Raw genomic sequence first — 24177 nt, 5'->3', positions numbered from 1 at the left:
TACAGCTAGATGTCAGGGATACAGGGAGCATAGTCATAAGCCAGGTGGGAAGGTGGACACCTTTAATCCCAGCACTCGGGAGGCAGATCTCTGTGAGTTGAGGTCAGCCTGGTCTACAAAGTGAGTTCCAGGACAGCCAGGGCTACACAGAGAAACCCTGTCTCAAACAAACAAACAAACAAACAAACAAACAAACTAACTAACTAAAGAGCATGGTCTGATGGTGAAGACAGAGGAAGATAGCTGTGTTGCTTCGTGGGGGTAAATGATGGCACTATAGGACTTGGGGAGAGTCTGGAAAAGGCTTCTCAGGGGACATGAATGATGTACCAACATAGGAAGGTGTTGGAGTTCGTCAAAAGACGTTTACTCAGAAAGACCACAGAGACTGCCGCTATCGCTGCAAAACACATAAGGATTTTTATTGATCCAACATGTTGGGGACTCCCCTCTCAGCACGCAGGCCAGAGGAAAGACTCAGAACAAAGAAAGAACGCACTTTTTTATTAGATATTTTCTTTATATACATTTCAAATGCTATCCCGAAAGTTCCCTATACCCTCTCTCCGCCCTGCTCCCCTACCCACCCACTCCTGCTTCTTGGCCCTGGCGTTCCCCTGTACTGGGGCATATAAAGTTTGCATTACCAAGGGGCCTCTCTTCCCAGTGATGGCCGACTAGGCCATCTTCTGCGACATATGCAGCTAGAGTCACAAGCTCTGGAGGTACTGGTTAGTTCATAATGTTGTTGCACCTATAGGGTTGCAGACGCCTTCAGCTCCCTGGGTGCTTTCTCTAGCTTCTCCTTTGGGAGCCCTGTGTTTCATCCAATAGATGACTGTGAGCATCCACTTCTGTATTTGCCAGGCACTGGCATAGCCTCATATAAGACAGCTATAACAGGGTCCCTTCAGCAAAATCTTTCTGGCATTGTGCAATAGTGTCTGGATTTGGTGGCTGATTATGGGATGGATCCCCGGGTTGGGTAGTCTCTGGATAGTCCATCCTTTCATCTTAGCTCCAAACTTTGTCTCTGTAACTCCTTTCGTGGGTATTTTGTTCCCTATTCTAAGGAGGAATGGAGTATCTACCCATTGGTCTTCCCTCTTCTTGATTTTCTTGTGTTTTGCAAATTGTATCTTGAGTGTTCTAAGTTTCTGGGCTAATATCCACTTATCAGTGAGTGCATATCTAATGACTTCTTTTGTGATTGGGTTACCTTACTAAGGATGATATCCTCCATAGACATCCATTTGTCCAAGAATTTCATAAATCCATTGTTTTTAATAGCTGAGTAGTACTCCATTGTGTAAATGTACCACATTTTCTGTATCCATTCTTCTGTTCTGGACATCTGGGTTCTTTCCAGCTTCTGGCTATTATAAATAAGGCTGCTAGTACATAGTGGAGTAGGTGTTCTTACTACCAGTTGGAACTTCTTCTGGGTATATGCCCAGGAGAGGTATTGCTGGATCTTCTGGTGGCATTATGTCCAATCTTCTGAGGAACCTCCAGACTGACTTCCAGAGTGGTTGTACAAGTTTGCAATCCCACCAGCAGTGGAGGAGTGAAGAACACACTTTTTATACCTTTGTAAGGGGCAGATTTGAGCAACAGGGTTTTCATTGGTGTAGCAAGTAACCCTTTCAGGCACTGGTTGGTTTGTATAGTGACTAAGTAACCCTTTGGCCTAGTGACTCACTCTGCTTGCCCCCCGTGGTGGGTTATTATGATTTGGCCAGCAAAGCAGTAATACATTTTGAACTTATGGATCAGCTATTAATGTCACAGGTATTAACGTCAGGGGAATTCTCACAACAAGGTCAGGGTGGTTTGTGGTCTTTGTCAGAATTCAGTGTGGGGTGGGGGGCAAGAGAATTGCTAGTCTTGTTATGATTATTTCTCTGAGAACAGCTAATATTGTTTTGGTAGCTGCAGGCTTAATCATTTTGACTGCTAAAACTATGTTTTTACATTTGTTTCGTCAGTCAGCTTTCTTATCTGGCTCTGTACTTTGCCTGCTAGTGCAGTTTGGAAAGTCCTTTTCAAAGGGGGAAGGTATTGGGTGGTCTTGAATTCATTTTGGATATTACATTCCCCCCTTTTCCCCTGGTACATTTCAATCCTGAAATGATATCTCACTTTGTTACAGCTACTGATATTGTTGTCTGAGCATCAAAACTTGTACTATATACATAAGCAATTAAGGATACATGGGCCAAAGGTTAAGAGCAAAAACAGGATAAAAGGGGGTAGTAAACAGGACTAAGCAGGGACCCTCCCAGCAAGGCTTGAGGGTCTGAGCATGATGCAGGTCCACGTAGATCAGATCTCCGACCTGGAAGTGGTGAGATGTCCTTGGGGTGCCCGGCTCATTTGCTGTAGCCAGTTGTGAGCAGACTTCTTTCTGCACCACCTGCAAGCCTTTTAACTTAGCACACAGATCATTATTACAACAACATATGGGTTCAAACACATCATTTGAAGACAGTGATGGGCATGGAAGCCCCATAAAGGATCTCAAAAAGAGTAAGACTGAATCAAGAGGAAGTATTTCTGGTTTTAAATAGGGCAAGGGGGAGGAGCACCATTCAGTCTGCGCCAGTCTCCATGGTTAATTTTGTCAAGGTCTCTTTTAGGGTTCTGTTTATCCTTTCTACCTGTTCTGAGCTCTGAGGTCTGTATACACAATGTAATTTTCATTCGACCTCCAAATACTTGGCCACACCCTAACTTACCTGGGCAACAAAGGCAGGGCCATTATCTGACAGACACTATTGCTTCTGGCACACTAAACCTTGGAAAATTTTCTTCAATAATCTTCTTGATGACCATCTGAGCAGTCTCATTTTTACAGGGAAAAGCTTTTATCCTTCTTGAGAATGTTCACAAAAACCAGAAGGTATTCATACACATATTTTTCTCAGTAAAGTCTATTTCCCAGTAGATGTCAGGTCTGTCTTCCCGGTACCTTTTTCCTGGATTCACCATGGTGTGGCAGACATTGACTCTTTGGCAGGGTACACACTTGTGCACCACCTGCTCCACGAGGCGTTTTAAACCTGGTACATGATACGTAGTCTTGGAGAATGTCTGGATGCTGAGCTTGCTTACCCCTAAATGAGTCCACTGGTGCGTCTGTTTGATCATAGCCTCTGCTTGTCTTTATGGCAGGATTTTCTTTCCTTGGAGGTATACCACAGTCTCTTATTTTTGACTGTGGGACTTGAATCTTTGGAAATGAGGGCTAAGTCCTCTGCTACGTAGGCAAACTCGGGCTCCATTGCCAGGAGCACCAGCATTGCAGGGCCATGTCTGTAACTGCTTGTGCTTCTCAGTCTGTCATGTTGTTGCCCCTTGTTATCACGGTATCTCTCTTCTGGTGACTAGGACAGTGGATGATGTTTACCTTAGCAGGGTCCTCCCGACGTCAGTAGACTCCTCTGTTGATATATGGCCTTATGGACGTGGGAGACGTTGTGAGATAGAGACTGATCTTAGAAGGGTGGGGGTGGTAATCACTCATTAACTTCAGCAGCTATGTCCAGAGCCCACCATACTTAAAGAGCCCATGAAAATGTTCACTATTTTCAAGCGCAGAAGAACCATTAGTTAGAAGAAAATGTTTCAATGCCTAAGTTTCCAGTGTAGATCTTGTTACTGAGCCAGACTCCTTTTCATCCCCACCCTGCAGTGAGCTGACCCCTAAAGCCAGCAATGTGGGGAAAGAGAGTTTATATACTATTCATAGAGGACCAAGCATAAGGAGGGGAGCCCCAGACTCAATTTTGTCATCCCAGGATAGGGGTCCAGAAGTGCCTAGGTACCTAGGGAATGAAAAACAAAGGTTAGAAGCATGCTCTGGAATGAGGGAGGGGAGGTACCCTCTGCCTGCACTTGCCCCAAAAGACTTGCTGGTTTCCCACTAAACCCTAGTTAGACAAAGACAGTTTTAGACCTGTGGGTAGGGTTGGGCCCCATGATATCAAAAGCACATCTGTTGGTTTCTTACAGAAGTGTTGGTTCACTTGAAGGCATTGGTGACTTCCACAGGATTGAGCCATAGAAGATTATTTCCAATCCATTCCCACTCCACTCCCACCCCAACCCCCAACCCCACAAGGAAAAAACTACCAAGAACACCTAGGTGGTTGGGCCTCAGAGATCCTGTCTATGGTACAGCAGGCCTGGCTCCGCTCAGCCTTCCTCAACTTCAGCAATGTGGTCATTGGTCTCGATACTCTGGAGGCCAGACATCACCCTCAGGGGTCATTTTTCAGGTGCCTTGTTTTTTAGACAAGGTCTTTCGCTGGCCTGCGGCTTGCCAGTTGAGCTAAGCTGGCTGGTCATTGAGCCTCAGGGGAGTCACCTGTCTCTGCATCCTCAGGACTGAGATTACAAACCTACGTCACCATGTCTGCCTGGATTTTTTTATGTGGGTTTTGGGGATTAAACTAACATCCTAATGCTTGCATGGCACTTTACCGGCTGAACCAGTACCCGAGTCCAGACCTAACTAGAAAGACAGAATAGCTAAAGTGTCTGAAGAGGGTGAAGTTAATTTCATTATGGGGACATTCATGCTATCATGTTTTAAGAAGCATCCTTAATGTAGACGGGACTTGCTTAGGCAAAAATGTATGGGGCCTATCAAAAGTGCTCTCTCTCTCTCTCTCTCTCTCTCTCTCTCTCTCTCTCTCTCTCTCTCTGTGTGTGTGTGTGTGTGTGTGTGGTGTGCCAGGTGGTAGAGATGGCTTAGGGGGTAAAGGCACTTGCCACACAAGCCTGATGACCTGAGTTTGACCCCTAGGACCTACGTAAGGGAGGAAGGAGAGAACAAAGTCTATGAAGCTATCTTCTAACCTCTGCACATCACACACACACACACACACACACACACACACACACACACACACACACACACACACACACACACAAGTAAAATAAAATCAAGGGCTTGGGAGATGCCCGCCGGTCTTCCTGTTCATCCATGCAGAACTTGCTGACCTCACAGTGGCCTTGGTGGCCCCAGGCCCTTTGCTGTGATCCTCAAGGCTGATCATTTTCTCCTACAGTAGGGGGCCTCCTTGTAAATCCTGGCAATGGAAGCCACCTCCGCTCAAAGGCTTTCACGTGTCCCAGGACTCCAGGGCCAAAGTCCTGAGTATGCCAAGTTCTGTTTATTGCCTGGCTTCTTCATGGATGTTGGCAGAGGAGGCAGAAATTCCAGGAATATCAATTCCTCCTTCCTCTTGGCACCCCTTCATCCTCCTCCTCTTCCACCCCCTCCTCAAACAGTTCTCAGGCCTTTGCCCATTGGAGAACAAGTGGCCAATTGTCTCTGGGATCATAGCATCTCTAGGGAAAGGCTGCACTAGGGCCAGATGAAACTGCCACAGGCTTTGAATGTGGGATTCAATGAGGCTTGCTGGGTAAAGCCAGGGGACCAGCAGGGCAGGGAAGATAGGCTGAGGAGGAAGAGACAGATGTTAGCAGAGGGTTCTCCAGAGGGGGAGAGGCATGTGGCCATTGTCACTGAACTCCAGAAGGCAACAGGTTCTACACCACAGCAGGAAGGAATGGGGCATAGAAAACAAGGCCCCAAATCACAAAACTGTAATCTTCCCAGGAGTCTCTCATTCCTCTGGTGTCCTTCATCTTGCTAATGAACTGTTGTCACCCATTCCAAAGGACTGTCACTCCCTGGGTGAAAACCCAAAAAGCTACAGTGACCTCCTCCAGGCAGAATATTTAAACTTGGTTTTCCTTCCCATCCAGCAGTATTGGTGAAGCCTACAGATTTCTGCCTCGTATCATGTTTTTAAAGATGTAAAACAAAACACACCAGTGTTATAAAGACAACCAGACGTCGCTATAAATAAATGTCCAGGCTGGACCTAGGGATGTAGCTCAGTTGGTAGGTAGAGTGCTTGCCTTGTATACAGGAAGCACTGGGCTGGGTCCTCAGCGCTGCATAAACAGGGTGTGCCTGTTGGTGCATCCCTGTAATCTCAGCACTCTAGTGGGGACTGCAGAATTGGAGGTTCAACATTATCCTCAGCAGCACAGTGAGCTGAGGCCAGTCTGGGACACACAAAACCCTGTCTCAGAATGTATTTTATAGTTAATGGTTAAGTTGGTAAAGCACCCGTCTAGCACATGAAAGGCTCAGAATAAATCATTAGTCCTAACAAAAGAAAATATTATTTTATATACTGTAATCCTTTTTTAAAAGACTTTTATGTGTATGACTGTGTGTGTATATGTATTTATGTGCACCACATGTCTGATGCCCTGGAGCTGGAGTTACACGCTGTTGGAAGCTGCCTTATGTGTGTATACCAGAAACCTAACTAAGGTCGTCTACAAGAGCCGCCGGTGTTCTTAACCACTAAGCCATCTCTCCAGACCCATTGTTTCTGGTTTCTGAGACAGGGTGTTGGTCACAAGTGGGCTAGCCTGGAGAATGCTATGCAGCAACAGAGACCAGGGAAAATGGGCCTCAGACAAAGTGTAATGTGAAAACCAATTCTCAAAAGTTGTCCTCTCTTCGTTGTGGTGGTGCTCACCTTTAATCCTAGCACCAGAGAGACAGAGGCAAGTGGATCTTTGTGAGTTCCAGGCCAGCCTGGTCTACATGTGAGGTCTTATCTCAATAAAAATTAATTAAAAAAAAGTTATCTCTCTGACTTCCACTCTTGCACCACACATATACAAAACAAATAAAAAATTTGAAATATCTGAGGCACTGTAAACAGTTGCTCCCAAAGAGCGTTTGGCCTATGAAGCATTTTCTAGTTCTCACTGATGGCTGCTAGCAAAGAGACTGAGTCGACAGGGGCCGGTAAGAACAGGCCATCTTCAAAAGAGATGCTTCAAGTTACCCCAGAAGCTGCTCACAACAGGGCTGGAATCCTAGAGACAGGTTCCTAAGAGTCGCCTTCTTACCTGGCACTGAGTTGGGGAGGGGCCGGGTCAATGGGTTTAGGGAAACTGGACCCTTTTTGGAGTAGAGAGACCACAGGAGAAGGCAGTAGCGGCTGTGGATACTGGCCTGAATGCTTAGCCTAAGAAGAGCCCAGGGCTTGGGGCTCAGCACAGATAACCTTGAGCAAGCTATTTCCTCCCTCTAAACTTCAGTTTCCCTTATCAGCTAACACTCCCTCCTGGTGTCACCATCATCATTAAATGAAATAATATTTGTAATGAGTAAATGTTTTGCCTGACTGATCTTGTGTCTTATTTAATAAATATCTAGAGTGAACCTTATAAAACACCTCATTGTAGCCGGAGGGGTGGTTCCATGGTTAAAAATTCTCCTGAAGAGAACTGGAGTTTGGTACCCAGCACTCAAGACAGGAAGCTCACAACCACCCTAAACTCTAGCTGCAAGGAGTCTGATGTCCTCTTCAGGTCTCCGAGGACACCCACACTTATGTGGCATGCATTACAAACATATACACACAAATGAAAAATAGAACAAGTCTAAATAAATAAAATACCTTATGACAGGGACAGACAAATGTGTGTTCATTTAAATTTACCCTTTTTTCTGTTTTCCCTTTCTTCCATCCTGGAGACAGCACATTCCACCCTCCTCCCTGCCAAAGGCCTCTATAGAATCTTCCAATCAGAATCAATCTTGCAAGGAGTCAAAGGGGACAAAAAGAATAGGAATCTTGTGGACTTTAGAAATTGTGTAATATTCTAATGTGTGTGCTCACAGGTACATCCTCCACCCTACAAGTGGCCATAGAGTCATAAAGTACTCATGAAAACAGAGCTCAGACAAAAAACTTATCATGGCTTACTTATTATTGTAAACTTATCATGGCTTACTTATTATTGTAAACTTATCATATCTTACTTATTATTGTAAACTTATCATATCTTACTTATTATTGTAAAATTATTATATCTTACTTATTATTGTAACCTCTTTTAGGTTTGAAAAGAGGTCTTAGGCGGAAGGCAACGTTTGATGCAAAGAAATGACTCTTAAATGTTGGGATTCAGGACTTGATGGCCTCTGGGGAGAAAGGCTTTGGGATGTCTTTGTTATGCTACAGGAGTAGCTTCAGTTTGGGGTGGGGGTGGGTGGGCTTATAACTGAGCAGCCTTTTCTTATCTGTGGAAATTGTAAGTGAAATTCTGATATTTTTTCTTCAAGGGAAAGACTGTAAAGGACTGGGAGATGGCTTAGTGCATAAAGCTAATGCTGTGTTGGGTTGAGGATCAGGGTTCAAATCCCTAGACCTCCCATAAAAGCTAGTGGGCTTACAGAGAGGCAGAGACGGGATCCTTGTGGTAATCTGGCTGGCAGGACTAGGCCAATTGCCAACCTTTGGGTTTAGTGAGAGGCCTTGCCTTGATAATCAAATCGAAGACAACCGATGTCAGTCTCTGACCTCCACACCCACATGCTCATGAGTATACACCAACATACTTGTGAGCATACTTATACATAGGCATGCAGACCACACACACACACACACACACATTAAAGGGGGTAGGTGGACCCTTTGAAATGACAGTGAAGACCTATTGTAAATATTCAAACACAAATACTTCTGGAGAGGTGCTTGGCTCTTGCTTAGCCTGTAATAGTTTGACTGGCTCTCAGAGCAAAGGGCATGTAGCTTGACTGTTCCAAGCAGCGGAAACCCTGCCAAGGCAACGTTTACTTCATTTGATCATTGCCCCTTAGTCACACTGTTCTCCTTAATGCTTGGCTGATCCTTGCAACTTCCAGTGTCTTACCTTGAACTTGTACCATCTATTTTTCCTGGCACTTGAAAAGTTGTGGTCATTGACCAGGAATGTAGAAAGTGGACATCCTTGTCTTGCTCCCAATTTTATTGAAAATACTTTGAGGTTTTCTCCTTTTAGCAGGATGCTGGTTGTGGTCTTGTTGCCTATTGTCTTTTTTATGTTGCTTTATGACCTCCCTCCCCTTTCCCTAGATTCTTTAGGACTTTTTCATGAAGGGGTGCTGGATTTTGTCAAAGGCATTTCTGCATGAAGCACGAGAGACATTCAAAGAGGATCCCGTGGTTTCTGTCTTTGAGTCTTTTTATGTGGTGGGTTATATTTACTGATTTACATATATCAAGCCATCTCTGTGCCTCTTGGAGGAAGTCAGTTTCATCATAATAGATAATCTTTTTGTGTGTTCTTGAATTCATTCTGTAGGTATTTTATTGAGAATTTTTGTTTCTATGTTCATCGGAAAGATTGGCCAATAATCCCCCCCCCTTTTGTTGACTCTTTTTTGGTTGACCCTTTGTCTGTTTTTGGTATCAGAGTAATAATGGCTTCATAAAAAGAGTTTGAAGTGTTCCTTTCTTTCCTATTTTATGAAATAGTTTGAGGAGGAGTGGTGTTAGTTCTTCAAACATATTTTAAAAACTTTCTATGTGTACGAATGTTTTGTATGTATATGGATATGTATCTATGCAGCATGTGCATACAGTATCTTCAGAAGTCAGAAGAGGTCATTGGATCCCTTGGAATTGGAGTTAGAGATGATTGTAAGCCATCAACCACATCGGTGCTGGGATTCAAACCTGGGTCCTTTGAAAGAGTGATCAGTGTTCTTAACCGTTGAACCATCTCTCTAGCCCCCGCTTCTTCTTTCAAGGTCTTCAGATTATAAAACACATATAACATGGGCTTGGCAGATGGCTCTGTGGCTAAAAGCACTTGCAGCTCAAATGTGAAGACCTGTGTTCATAACCCCTGGGCATGGTGGCCTGTGGCTGTAAGCAGAGGACAGGACAGGGTGGGAAGATGGTGTAGGAAGCTTGCTGAGCCATCTGGTCCAGTGGAAATGGCGAGGGGCAATGAGAGGCCTCTGTTTCAAAAATGAAGGAAGAGAATAGTAGACAAAGACATCACGTGCTGACCTCTGGCCTCCATATGAACACAGGTATGTACTAATGAACATGTATGCAAACATATCACACCACACACACACACACACACACACACACACACACACACACACACACCACTGCCACCAGAACAGCTTGCTAGTGTTTTGTGATGCACAAGAGCATTAGATCTTAAAATTTTGTCATCTCGTAAAAGAAATCATAATCTCAAGCATATTGATTGTGTGGCAGTCTCTGCCTTCTTTCTTTCCAGCCCCAGGCAACTACTGTTCATTTTACTTTCAAAGAGCTTGGCTACATTGAAAACAAACAACAAACAACAAAACAAAACAAAAAAACTTTTTGGGCAGTGGTGATGCATGCCTTTAATCCCAGCACTTGGGAGGCAGAGGCAGGTGGATTTCTGAGCTCCAGGCCAGCCTGGTCTACAGAGTGAGTTCCAGAACAGCCAAGGCTACTCAGAGAAATACTGTCTCTGGAAAAAAACCCCACCCCCCCAAACCAAAAAAAAACAATCAAAAAAACCTTCCTAGGAATGGAATCCTTCAGTGTTTCTTTTGGATTTCCTTATTTCACTTGATTCAGAGTTATCAAGGTTTAAATACATTGTAGTAAGTGCCAGGATCTCCTTGTTTGAAAGCTGAGTAAATGTGTGCATACAGAGTATCTTTGCTACATCGCAAGGATGTGGCTTTGTAACCTCCCTCCCTCCCTCCCTTCCTTCTTTCCTTCCTTCCTAACTTACTTTCTTTCTTTCTTTCTTTCTTTCTTTCTTTCTTTCTTTCTTTCTTTCTTTCTTTCTTTCTTTCTTTCTTTCTTTCTTTCCCTCCCTCCCTCCCTCCCTCCCTCCCTCCCTCCCTCCCTCCCTCCCTCTCTCCCTCCCTCCCTCCCTTTCTCTCTCTCTCTCTCTCTCTCTCTCTCTCTCTCTTTCTTTCTTCTTCTCCTCCTTTTCCTTTTCTCCAGAACACAACTTTATTGCAATTTGTTTCTTCCTGGTAAATCTAAAACAAGCAGTGTGCCACTTGGTCATAGATACTGAACTCATTGTAAAAAAAAAAAAAAAGAAAGAAAGAAAATCTAATTGACAAAGAAGCAATTGGTGACACAGTATAACAGGAGAAACACCCTCACCCCCATCCCTGCCAACCAGGTTTTTTTTTTTTTTAATGAGAAATAGAGAAAGTTCATAAAATAACCAATAATTTCACAATGTAAGTTGTTTCATAAGACTTTAAATATTGTCCCACTACAACAGGAGTGAAAATAGAGTAAATGTATTGCTTATTGGCCTTCTGAGTTAATAGGACTGCTGTTTTTCTCGTCTGAGACATGGTCTTTTTCTAGCCAGGCTGTCCTGGAACTTCCTATATAGACTAGGCTAGCTTGAATTCTACAACTCTCTTGCCTTAGTTGAGCACCTGTCCTAGTTTGTTTTCTCTTTTTATGATAAGACACTGAGCAAAACCAGTTTGGGAAGGAAAGGGTTTATTTCATCTGAAAGCTTAGGGTGCACCATGAAAGGCAGTCAGAACAGGGGTTTAGGGGCAGGAACTGAAGCACAGACCATGGAAGAACACTGTTTACTGGCTTGCTTCTCATGGCTTGCTCAACCTGCTTTCTGATACAGCCTTAGACTACCACCTCAGGAATGGCATCACCCACAGGAGTCAGGTTCCTCCCACATCCATCTGTAATCAAGAATGCTCCCCACAGACTTGCCTACAGGCCAATCTGATGGAGGCATTTTCTCAGTTAACCCTCCTTTTCCCAGATCCATCTAGCTTGCAAATTGACAAAAAGCAAGCAAATAAACACAAAACAAAAGCACTAAGGTATAGGCTTTTTTTCTTTTAGAAGGAGCAACTGTTGCTTGCTACATTTTATTGTGTGTGGGGTGTGGGTTTGTGTGACCTGGTCCTCTCCTCTCACCACATGGGACCTGGAGGTTGAATTTAGGTAATCAGGTTTGGCAGCAACTACATTCATTTACTAGGCCATCTTTCTCGGTTAGTTTTTGTTTGTTTGTTTGTTGTTTTGTTTTTGTTTTTCGAGACAGGGTTTCTCTGTATAGCCCTGGCTGTACTGGAACTCACTCTGTAGACCAGGCTGGCCTTGAACTCAGAAATCCTCCTGCCTCAGCCTCCCGAGTGCTAGGATTAAAGGCGTGCGCCACCACCACCAGGCTAGTTTTTTTTTTTTTTTTTAAGGAAATAGATTTTTGGTGATTTATTTTCTTTTAAAAAGTGAATGTGTGCCGGGCATGGTAGGACCTTTTCCTATATCTCTTTTGGCTGTACTTGATCTTCAGAGGTAACTGGCAGCAATATTTTTAAAAAAGATATATTAATTTATTTTATGTATATAAGTACACTGCCGCTGTTTTTCAGACACATCAGAAGAGGGCATCATCAGATTTCATTTCAGATGGTTGTGAGCCACCATGTGATTGCTGGGATTTGAACTCAGGTCCTCTGAAATAAAGCAGTCAGTACTCTTTATTTATTTATTATTGTACATAAGTACACTCTAGCTGACTTCAGGCGCAGCAGAAGAGGGTGTCAGATCTCATTACTGGTGGTCGTGAGCCACCATGTGGTTGCGGGGATTTGAACTCAGGACCTTCAGAAGAGCAGTCAGTGCTCTTACCTGCTGAGCCATCTCCCCAGCCCCAGTCAGTGCTCTTAATCGCTGAGCCATCTCTCCAGCCCAGCAGCAATATTCTTAAACATAAATAATGATCACATTTGTTGATTCTTTCTCTTGACTACAGTGTAGAAGTGGCATGTGTTTAGTAAAATCTACATTTCCATTTTAGATCCACAGTCCCTTCCCCAGTACTGACTTGCAGCTAGGTAGACACGGGAGTCCCCCCGGGAAGCTACAGGTGCACCCCACGGCCCAGGACTGCAATCCTTCATCCACAGGCTACTTGTGCTTTCAGCTGTCTTCAGGCCATAGTGGGTTCGTTCGCCCCAACGGGTTGTGTAAGTGAAGGGGCATCGGAAGGACGCTAATGAAAGGATTATCTAGTGTTTGTTTTACCAAGAGGATAATCCAGTTGCCTATTTGCAATGAGGAAGAAACAAAACTGGGTGTGGACTCTTTGGTGGCCAGAGCCGGCCATGACCTTGGGCTGTGCAGCTCGATGTTCACTCTGCCAAGTTCTGTAAGAGGGACTCAGGCACATCGTGTGGTAGAACTGCAGCCAACTCAACTTTATTCTCACAACCCCAAAACTGCCTGTTAGGGGGCAGTACTCCAAAATGACCCTCAGTATAATCAGGGCCAGCAAGCCGGCTCAGTGGATGAAAGTGCTTGCTATGAAGCCTGAAGACCTGAGTTCAGTCTTTGGAATCTAGATGACAGAAAGAGAGCACTCACTCGTGAGAGAACTAGCATGTGATGGCTGAGGAATGTCCAGTTTATGTTAGCCATCCATCCATCTTGGCACCTGAAGCCATTTATCTCTGACTCAAGTTCCCTGCAGCTCTGATTCCTTGATGCTTTCCCAGAAGTGTACATCCTGTGACCATCTTCTTGTTATGGTGTGACTGACTCCTGATTTTGGCTTCTGTAACCTGCCCTTGCAGATACTCAAGGTCTTCATGGAGTTCTTGCCTTTAAAAACACATCCCTCCTCCCTTCTCCTGGCACATCTCGGATTTGGCTTAGAGACTGTGGCCCTGTGGGCAGTTTTAATAAATTTGGCAAATCATAATCTAAGTGGAGTCTAGAGACCTTTTTCTGGTGGTCTCAAACTTGGTAGCAAGTATGTCTGCATGCACATTCATAAAACATGCATATATACACACAAGCACCTGCACACGCATGCATGCACACACACACATCAACAAATAAAATTAATACAACTTAAACAAAAATTTAAAATACATAATCATTCTACCCCCAAATACAGACTTTTCCTTTACCTGTTCTTTTTTATTTAGACATGTCGATATTGACAAAAGCCCCTACTGGGTGCCCTACCGTTTCGAGGATAGACATAGTTCATGTAAGCAGTGTTCATGTAGCTGTGTCTGCTCCTGATCTCCTGGGGGAAGAGTGATCCAAATATGAGACTAGGGAGAGGGAAATAGAGAAGGAATACAGTCCAGTTGGAAGGAGACAAACAAGAGAGGAGAGGCAGGAGAAGAGAGAGCTAAGAAAAAGGGTGTGGGGAGATACAGAAAGGTCAGGTTGATGCTACAGATGAAGATGGACAGACAGCATCCTGGACACAGTACAGATAAAGCCAGAAAGGAAAAAGTAACAGGAGACAGAGAGACAGAAGGGAAGGACAGAGAAACTAAAAATAAAACCATTTTGAATAATGGAGCTGGAGAAATAGATTTGAATCTGAGAAATGCGTGCGCACACACATAAGGCACAGAGCTCAGTGCCCAGGTCCCATGGCTAGATGAGGAGCAGGAAGTAGTTAGATATTGAATTCCAGTGCTGAGGAGTCTGGAGAGGATGGTCTCTGGGGCCTATTGTCCAGCCAGCCTAACCCAGTCCTCCAGCTTCAGGGCAGCCGGGGCCTGTCTCAAAGAGTGAAGCTGGGGCCTCTTGCGGAGGAACTGAGTTCAGTTCCTAGCATCTACATGGAGGTTACAACTGCCTGTTCCAGGGAATCCAGTGCCCTTTCTGGCTTCCATGGGCTCCTGCACACACATGCTGCACATACACTCACAAAGGCCCACGCTGACACATAAATAAAAATAAACAAAATAAGTGGAGAATACCTAAGGAATGGCACTTGAGGCTGACCTCTGACCTCCATGCATGCATATACTGAGAGAAAGAGAGAGAGAGAGAGCACTTTGAATAAAGATCAATTCATCTTACTGTATGCTTCAGTGTGTTTTGTGAGGCAGTGAAGTGGAAATAAGGGGAGAGAGGCCCCTTTCCTTCCCAGGAAGAGTTCAGCTGCCAGGGAAGTGAAATGGCAGAGAATTTTCAGGAGAATCATGTGATCGATCGCCTAACCGCTGCTTTCCACATGTTGATTGAAGTGTTCACACCCCATGCAGCCCCCGACCTTATAACTAGGGGGGTGAGCTCCAGCCATGAAAAGGTCTGGGCATGCTTGGGACAGAAGTCTGGTGGCCCCCACAGCCAGTTGAAGGCTGTGAGATTGGGGTTCAGACCACATCGGGAATATTGGAGAGAGAAGGTGTTACAGAAAGGTAGAGAAAAATCTGTTTAGGGCAGGCAACGAGGCCTGCTGCTGTGTAGTGGAAAAGCATCATCCTGCGGCCTGGCCCAGGGCAAGCCTTGTATGGAAGTACCCTGAGGAAGGAAGCAGGCACTGGGACACAAAGTTAGAAAGCCTGAATTTTCATATATACATATATTATGTGTGTGTGTGTGTGCTCACAGAGCTCAGAAGAGGCATTGGATACTCTGGAACTGGAGTTACAGGGAAAATGAGACTCTGTCCTCTGTAATAGCTGTCAGTCTCTCTCTGTTTTTTTTTTTTTTTTTTTTTTTGGTTTTTCGAGACAGGGCTGTCAGTCTCTTAACTGACAAGCCATCTCTCCTGCCCTAGAAACCTGAGTTTTCTCGGTTTCCTGCTCAGACTTCTCCCTCAGGGCATGTTCACAATCTTCAAACAAGAGCTACAAACAATTGAAGGCCAGAGGTGGTGGCCATGTCTTTAATTCCAGCACTTGGGAAGTGTAGGGAGTGGATCTTTGTGAGTTCAAAGTCAGCTTGGTTTACATAGCGAGGTCCAGGATAACCAGAGCTACACAGGGAGACCCTATCTAAATGATTGACTGATCAGCAGTGTGGAGCCATCCTTAGCTCTGCAGATGCAGCAAGATTTCAAGAGCCACAGACAACCTTCTTGCAACTCTCGGCCTGTGACGATTAATCACCCACAGAAGGAAAAGGCCCTGGGGAGGGGGTAGTGCCAGGGACTCTGGCCTCTGTTGCATCTGCTGCCACAGAGGTCAGGGGCAGGCTGTGGCTCTGGCACACAAGTCAGCACCCCTGACTTGAGACAGTGGAGGCTGCCCAAATGGCTCTGCCTAGCTTCCATTTCTTTCCTGGAAAGTAGATCTAACGACAAACCCCCGATTACGATACAAAAACATGTCGTCTGCCCAGGGTTTATAAATGCTCAGAGAAGCAAGCAGAGTGAGGAGTAACTCAGACGAGTTTTGACAGATGTATTCACATCTTCTGCCTATTATCAAGTATTTGTTTATTTTTGAGAGAAGGTTTTACTGTGTAGCCTGGCTGGCCTAGAACTCCCTATGTAGACAAAGTTGGTATACCTCTCTAGTTGGGACTAAATGTGCACACTACCACCACACCTGGTCTGAGTGTTTATCGCTATTAACAGGCCTGTGGATAAATGCATCACCGAGTGGAAAGCATTTCTAGTCTCTCCAGTAGATATTCCAGCTGGGGTGGGTAAGGGGGAAGTGGTGTTGTAATTTTAAGCAGGCTTGGGAGTAAGGAAGAGGTCCTTGTAATGTGGGTGTGGCTGTCTGTCGCCTCTCTCAGAAGTGTCGCGAACACAGATGACCTGGGATGGGTTCTTCACCCATTTGTGGTTGGGATTAATTCCCAGTAATCCTAATTCAGATCCAATCTCCTTACTCGGGTCAGATAAGTAAGTGTGTGAGCCCCAGGAATAATTGGGGAAACATCTGGATGTGATAGTAACACTGGCAATGTATTTCTGACCTCAGCAGTAAGGTGCATGACCGTTTTAGCGAATTATATCGATTTCTAATACGCAACTGGAGTCCCGCAGACCGCAAATCCCGCGACTGTGTGGCTCCTGGAAGTCTGGTGGGGCCATGAAGCCTTGGCCTGGAGCTTGGAGAACCCGGTGTTTGGTGTAATGACTTCAGGCGCGCTGGGCGGGGCCAGGGGCGGGTTCCGAATGGACTCCACCCCTTTCAGGGTCTGGCGCGAGCGGGCGGGCTGAGAGCTGCTTAAAGAGCCCTGCGGAGGCGCGCTGGGCGTACTGTCGCGCGCGCAGAGGCGGCACACGTGTCTGCTGGTGTGGGTCCTGAGTTTCACCCTACCCTTCAGGATCGAGAGATTGGGGTGGCCCCAACCCCCTTTTGATGTGCGCTCACCCTGGCCTGTGAGAACGTGATCCACGCAGTTCCCCGCGTTCAGGGAGCCAACTTGGCCAAGCAACTGTCCCGGGAGCGGCGCGCGGGGGTACCGGGCACTGCGCATGCGGAGCTCCAAATTCAAACAGCTGTGTCCAGGGCTGCAGGACGAGTGAACCCGGAGCTGCTGGAATTAGGGGACTCTTTCTCCAGGAGGTGGCCATTCCAGAGTCATGGTGGACCGGGGTCCTTTACTCACCTCGGCCATCATATTCTACCTGGCCATCGGGGCAGCGATCTTCGAAGTGCTGGAGGAGCCACACTGGAAGGAGGCCAAGAAAAACTACTATACACAGAAACTGCATCTACTCAAGGAGTTTCCGTGCCTGAGTCAGGAGGGACTGGACAAGATCCTACAGGTGAGCCGTCGGTCGCCAGAATCCTCCACATGCATCTGAAGCTGTTGGGACTATAGCGGTATTGAAGGGGATACTCCCTCCTACAGTTTAAGACGACCCCCCACCCCCCAGTCCCAACCAGAAGTCCCTGGGTGGCGGGAGAAAATGCCTCATCAGGTGTCAGGTCGCAAAGATCTGTGTCTTTCGTCTAGGGACAGGGAGATTCCCCCACGCGCGCAGACTTGGTCAGTACCTAGTAAGTTCCGAGAGAACTTGGGGTTGACTCCAGGATGAACTGGGCCCCGCGGTGGCTTAGTGTGGGTGTGCGGGTGCCTCCCTCTTTGGAGGGAGGCTGTGGGGCGGATAAAGGAGTTTATCTTTCCTTGGAGACGCTCCCGGAGTCCGGGAGCAGAGCCGGGTGCCACCCCTCGCGTCACCACCTCCCGCTCCAGGGCCGTTGCCGCGCCCGCTCGACCTTTCTAAACTTGAATACAGCAGAGGGCCCCCAGACCTGGTGTGAGCAAAAACACACCCGCCAGTTGCTGCACTTTGAGTGGGGCAGGGAGCTCGGACATATCCTAAGTGCCTCGGAGGAAGGTCTGTGGCTGGAATGTTCGGGACGGTCCCAGGCTTCCATGAAGTCTTAGCAAGCTGAGCCATCCCTCAAGGACTCGGAATTAAGCTTTGTCAAAACAGCAGGTTGCACAAACGAACACCCAAATTCAGGTAGTGCCCTTTTAGGGAGCGAGGATAGTGTGGGTGAGGGGATGTTTCCCTGATGTTAGCTTGTGGAGTCACTTATCTGAGAATGCACACACCCAGTAGACCATTGACCTCACCATGGTAAACTTGGCTGACCATCTCAACTGGAACCTTGAGCCAACTTAGGGTCAGAGGTTCTTCTCTGTTTCTTGAGGGCTCAGCCCCAAGCATCCATCCATCCTGTTCCTGGCCTTCTAACAATAATGGTAGGATTAAACTGGAGCAGGGGTAGACTGTTCAAATCATTATAGATCTGATCGACATCAGCCCCCACTTCTTTCCACTTGTCTCATGCCTCTCACTTTCCAGCCTCATTTACCTGTTTTGTCAAATGGGAACAAACCTGTCTTCATCCTTGTCCTGCCCTGAACTATTGTACCATTGACAACTGAGAAAACCTAAACACATCCTATTGGTACTACCTCCTAATTTCAGATGGACATTCACAGAAACATTTTAGGTGCCCGAGAGATCATGGGCTCATCAGAGAGTTGCCCTCAGCAGGTTTACACCACTAGGTGTGTTGTTGCTTTTGAGTAGACCTGTCCCCTATGTTTAGGGGCTGGGCGTGGAAGGTTACGTGATAGTGATGCTAGTGGTGAGTTTCAAAAGACAGCTGTTCTTCCAGGGGGTTCTGGAAAGATCCACATACCCGTCTGCTGCATCTGGGTGTGCTGAGGAGGAAGAAGGTGGTCAGTTTGTGATAGCCCTGACAGGATCTCTGGAGGAGAGTTTTGTGTGTGTGTGTGTGTGTGTGTGTGTGTGTGTGTGTGTGTGTGTAGTTTGCTCTGGGGGCTTTGTTTAGGGGAGGGGGAGGAGAGGATGATAAGTCTCCAGCTGCCCTCGAAGTCTCCCCTCCCTGCTGCTCCTCCTCCTCCGTGGCAGGGGAAGGAAGGAAAGAATTCAAGGCTAAATGTGGGAAAATAAACTTCAAAACCCAAGGAGAAGGGGTGGGGGCAGTGTTTAGGGGCTATGCAGCCTGGTACATCTGGTGCGGTGGCTTTACAGGTCAAGTGGTTTCTGTAGGGTGTTTGAAAAAACAAAATGCCCTTTATTTTAAGGTCTTGTCTGTCAGCAGTACCTCCACCCCCAAAGTGGACAGGTAACTTTTAGAAAAAAGAATTTGAGCAACATCAGGCCAGTGTGATTTGGAGAAGATTCTAGATGCTTGCTTGAATGAACAAGGACAGTCTGTCACACACACCCTCCCCAGTGAAAAAAAGAACAACCTTGTCAACTGGGCAAGTTCCCTCTTTTCAAAGGAAAAAACCCAAGAAATGAAAATGGACCAATGAAAGCATTTGCCAGCCTCAGCTTAATCTGCAAAAATCTGCCTCTCTCGGCTTTCTGATCTGTGACTTGGGGCGCTGCCTCAGGCCTCAGGAAATTGGTTTAAGGAAAAAATGAAAACTCCAAAATCTTCCTTCTCATTCGGCTGCCTGGGTATTTTCCACCTGAGGTTCTGGGTTTTAACCCTGGTCATCACAAAGCCCCTTAGTTGAAAATTCCTGGGGTGGGAGCAGGAGGTAGCTAAGCTTGGGGGGGGGGGGGATGGGCTTACTGCTGCAAACCGTGGCTGTAGAGTCAAAAGCACAGAAAAAAAGGACGTAGCCCTTCCCTCCCCTACTTAGGCTGTGGTTGAGCTGTGCCACACAGGCTGCCTTTCAAGTGCCCTGTATCCAACCCAGGACCCCCTGGCTGTTCTTGCCTTCAAAACCGTCTGAACTCCCACTGAAGTAACAAACTGCACCTTATTGTTAGAGCTGTTTGTTTTTAAGGCAGGGTCTCAGGTAGCTCTGGCTGGCCCGGAACTCACTGTGTATCTGAGGGTGACCTTGAACTCCTGATCCTTCAACCTTCAGCTCTTATGTATGGTACCCCCACTGTGAATGCAGTGTTGGGCATGGAACCCAGGGCAAACACTCTACCCACTGAGACACATCTGCAGCTCTTACATTAGTTGCCATTAATGAATCTGTTTATTTGGTTATTTATTTATTTATGAAAGCAGGGTCTCCCTATGTAGCTCTGTCTGTCCTGGAATTGGTTCCGTGCATAGAATGTACTCACAGAGATCCGTCTACTTCTGCCTCCCAAGCTTGGGGGTTAAATAAAGATGCATATGCTCCACTGATTTTAGGGATTGAGACAGGGTCCTGGTACGAGGTGAAAGCTGCCTTTGAACTCTTAAGCACCCTGCCTCAGCCCCCTGGATGCGAGATTATAGGCATGTGCCTTGCTGTTTGGCATTACCAGATTTTTGGGTGGCTGGCTATTCTAGCTGTTTATGTATTTTCCTCTTTTTTTTTTAAACCCAGCAAGTGAAATTGGCATGTATAGTGAGTGCATCTACTGTGCTGAGCACTGTGGTTAACATTATTCTTCTGTGCAGAGGCATAAGCTGTTAGTGCTTCCTGGCTGGGGCATTTCCTCATCAAACCAGTTAACTTACCTTAGCCTTAATATCCTCATCTGCAAAATGAGCAGTTTGGTAGGGCTCCCGGTAAGAGGGTATGAATAGAAGAAGCAGGGAGCTCTTGCCGCTAGCATTTTCTGAGTTTTATGGAGTGCTCTCTGCGGACGGCGTCCTGCCAAGTACTTTACCTGCTTATTTCAGGTGCTTTATGGTGACCTCATGCTTTAAGATAAGGCAACTGACACCCAGGGAAGTTAAAGTGGCCACAAGGGCAACAGCTCCAGTCTTGGGGGTTCCCCTACAGCAATATCCACCTTTGCCAGCCCACCGCAGGAGACTTGCTGTCTCTAAGTGACCTGAGTTAATTGGTTCAGCTTGACTTTGGACTGCTGGGAAATTCTATTTTTTGTTTCCCTTGGAACAGGCACACAGTCTTCTCCAGTGTGGCTGCCTGATTGACTCGGCACTGTCTCCGTCACTGAAGCTGTGTGTACACCCTTCAGTTCTGCACAGCTGTTTTTAGAAGTCCCTCTTTCTTCTCCCTCCCGGAAAGCTGAGGACTGAGTTAAATTGACAGGCTGACAATTCATCTAAGTCTTTTAGGTAGAAGGTTAAACAAACAGTGTTATGCCTTCATACAGAGGCGTCTCAGGAGGTCAGGTCAGAGTGGAGAATAGAGAATAGTGGGGGGAGAGAGTCTTAACTTTGTGGGGTGTCCTCTCTTAGCCTAGGAAGGGTCAACAAGCTTCTTGATGGGATCATATGTCCCACTGTCTTCTGAGACTGGGATAGGGCAACAGGCCTTCTTTTCTGCCCTGGTATCCCAAAGTGAGCCCTGGCGTTCCCTGAACCCCCTCCCAGCTTCTCACCACATTCTAGGGGATTTTGGGTATACCTCCTTTCTTTTTTTTAAATTTATTTATTGTTATATGTAAGACACTGTAGCAGTATTCAGACACACCAGAAGAGGGCATCAGATCTCATTATGGATGGTTATGAGCCACCATGTGGTTGCTGGGATTTGAACTCAGGACCTTAGGAAGAACAGTCAGTGCTCTTAACCACTGAGCCATCTCTCCAGCTCCCTGGTATAACTCCTTTCATGGTTAAACCCTTAAATACATCCCAGTTTTGAAATTCTGACATCTGTTCTAACACCAACCCTCCGCCAAATTTATGAAAAAACAAAACTGTGGACTGTTTAATGACTTCAGAACAAAATGTTCAAAGCGAAGAATATTGAAAGGTTTAGAGAAAAACTTCTCTGAGCCCAGTTCAGGGGAACAGAGGGTTAATACGAGCACTCACTTTGTTTCAAGCCAAGGTGGACACTGTGAGGCTCACTGGTCTCACCCACCTTTGGTAAAAGAGTCATTAGGTCTTTTGAGCCTTGATCTAACCCTGCTTGAATTCTCACAGTCTAGAACTGCAGAGCTTCGAAGTGGGCAAATTTGTTTTTTTAAAAGGAAGACAACCCGCCCTTTATCCATCCTTCCTTCCTTCCTTCCTTCCTTCCTTCCTTCCTTCCTTCCTTCCTTCCTTCCTTCCTTCCTTCCTTCCTCTTTGAGAAAGGGTTTCTCTGTGTAGCTCTGGCTGTCCTGGAACTCACTCTGCAGACCAGGCTGGCCTGAACTGGGAGATCAGCCTGCCTCTGTCTCCAGCTGAGCCATTAAAGGACAACCATTTCTAATGGTTTGGCTTTTCTTAAGTTACACCTAAGTTGCCGGGCAATGGTGGCACACGCCTTTAATCCCAGTCCTTGGGAGGCAGAGGCAGGCAGATTTCTGAGTTCGAGGCCAGCCTGGTCTACAGAGTGAGTTCCAGGACAGCCAGGGTGGTTACACAAAGAAACCCTTTCTCGAAAAACCAAACCAAACCAAACCAAAAAACAAACAAAAAGCTACACTTAAGTTGAAGACTGAAAAAAAAAAAAACCAAGCAAACAAGAAAAGCCCCACACCAACAAAAACACCAACACTACCTCAAAAGGTCTGCCTTAGTAAACTTGTGCTGGTTAGAGCTTTACCAGTTAAAGTGAACTGTTACTAAGCTCTCTTGGGAGGTTTAGTGGAGCATTAGCATGGTTAGATGACACAGTCATGGCGAACCATCTGGGGAGAAATTCGCATGCACTGAGAGCTTGAAAGTTTGCAGGAGGTGGTGATTGTCACCTCTAAGTATTTTCCTGGGGTTTCGCCTATTTATAGACTGGTGTTTAAAAGAAACTCAGTTCCTTGGTTTTGCACATCATGCTTGGCTGGCCCTGACCTGGGGCCAAACAAAGGCCTTCATCTTGAACTTAGGGGTTTGCTGTCAAGTTGGTCTCAGCCTCTGTATTCGGTGAGTTTGTGTTTAGTGGTAGGGGGTGTACAGGAGGGAAGGGAAATGAAAACTTTGGGGAGCAGAGAGCTAGGCTTCTGAGAAAGAACCCCTAGGAGTGTCTTTATATTGGGGTGATGTAAGACGATGGCCAGAACTGGGGTGCAGCAGGGACGCTCCAGACAGAAGTGAGGTGGGTAACCATCAGGAAGCACGGGGAGAGATCTGTGTCTTCCATTGTTTGCTGAGACCCTCGGACTTGTCTGTGACCATTCCACCCTGCCCCTGCTCAGTCCTGCACAGGGTCTGAAGTGATTTGGGTTTTCATGCATTTGGAGTGTCTGCAGCCACAAGAGCAGCTCGAGGACAGGGCCTGAATCACACCACAAAAGTCTTGTTTCATGTACAACAGGTACAAACACCCTGAGAGTGGTTTCTATGGACTGTAGTGTACCTGCGTTGTGGTTCATCGTGAGGTCAAGTATAGACTTTTCCACTTGGGATGTCCCGTTAGTGCTTAGTCAGAAGGGTTTGACTTGGAGTGCTTTAGATTTTCAGAGAAAAGGATGGCCACCCTATTCAGGACTGTATGGAGTGCCGCGTGCACAGACATAGTGAACTTCTAAACTGTAAAGAATCCAAAAGACTTGTAGGGGTGGTGGTGGTGCACGCCTTTAATCCCAGCACTCAGGAAGCGGAAGTAGGAGGAGGTATCTCTGAGTTTGAGGCCAGCCTGGTCTACAGAGTGACTTCCAGGATTTGTGTAGCCAGGGCTACCCAAAGAAACTCTGTCTCAAAAAACAAACAAACAAACAAACCAAAACAAAACCTTGTACATTAGTGTGTGGGGGGTGGGGGGAAAGCACACACACACTGTGGCCACGTGGTTGAGGTCAGAGGACACAAGTTGACTCTGTTCTTCTGCCATGTGGTGAGTCCCCGGGATGAAACCCAGGCTGTCAGTCTTGGCAGCAAGTGTCTTTACCCACCCAGCCATTTCGGTGGCCCAAGAAGACCCTCCTAGAGCATTTAATGTTAGGGCTAGCTTAGTGCACAAGGTCTTAGCACATGCTAGACACGTGTACCACACCGAGTGAGGTGCTTTCTCAGCCTGAATTTATTTTTTATTTGTTTTTAGTTTTTTTAAGGCGGGGTTTCTTTATATTTTTTCTTTTTGGCTTTTTTCGAGACAGGGTTTCTCTGTATAGCCCTGGCTGTCCTGGAACTCACTTTGTAGACCAGGCTGGCCTTGAACTCAGAAATCCGCTTGTCTCTGCCTCCCGAGTGCTGGGATTAAAGGCGTGCCCGGCTAA

The 24177-nt window shown here is 46.3% G+C and overlaps 1 protein-coding gene across 1 annotated transcript in view; it reads left to right on the top strand.

The window, feature by feature from the left end:
• Window positions 1-16872: 16872 nt before the first annotated feature.
• The window catches only part of Kcnk5 (potassium channel, subfamily K, member 5), a 41726-nt gene continuing 34421 nt past the window's right edge, over window positions 16873-24177 (top strand). Inside the window, exon 1 of the mRNA NM_021542.4 lies at window positions 16873-17388. Within this exon, the coding sequence (NP_067517.1) occupies window positions 17203-17388 (186 nt within the window). The 5' untranslated portion in view covers window positions 16873-17202. The remainder of the gene's footprint in view (window positions 17389-24177) is intronic.

The sequence above is a fragment of the Mus musculus genome, chromosome 14 (assembly GCF_000001635.26).
Source record: "Mus musculus strain C57BL/6J chromosome 14, GRCm38.p6 C57BL/6J".
Taxonomy (NCBI): Eukaryota; Metazoa; Chordata; class Mammalia; order Rodentia; family Muridae; genus Mus; species Mus musculus.
This window is presented reverse-complemented; position numbering and strand designations above follow the sequence as displayed.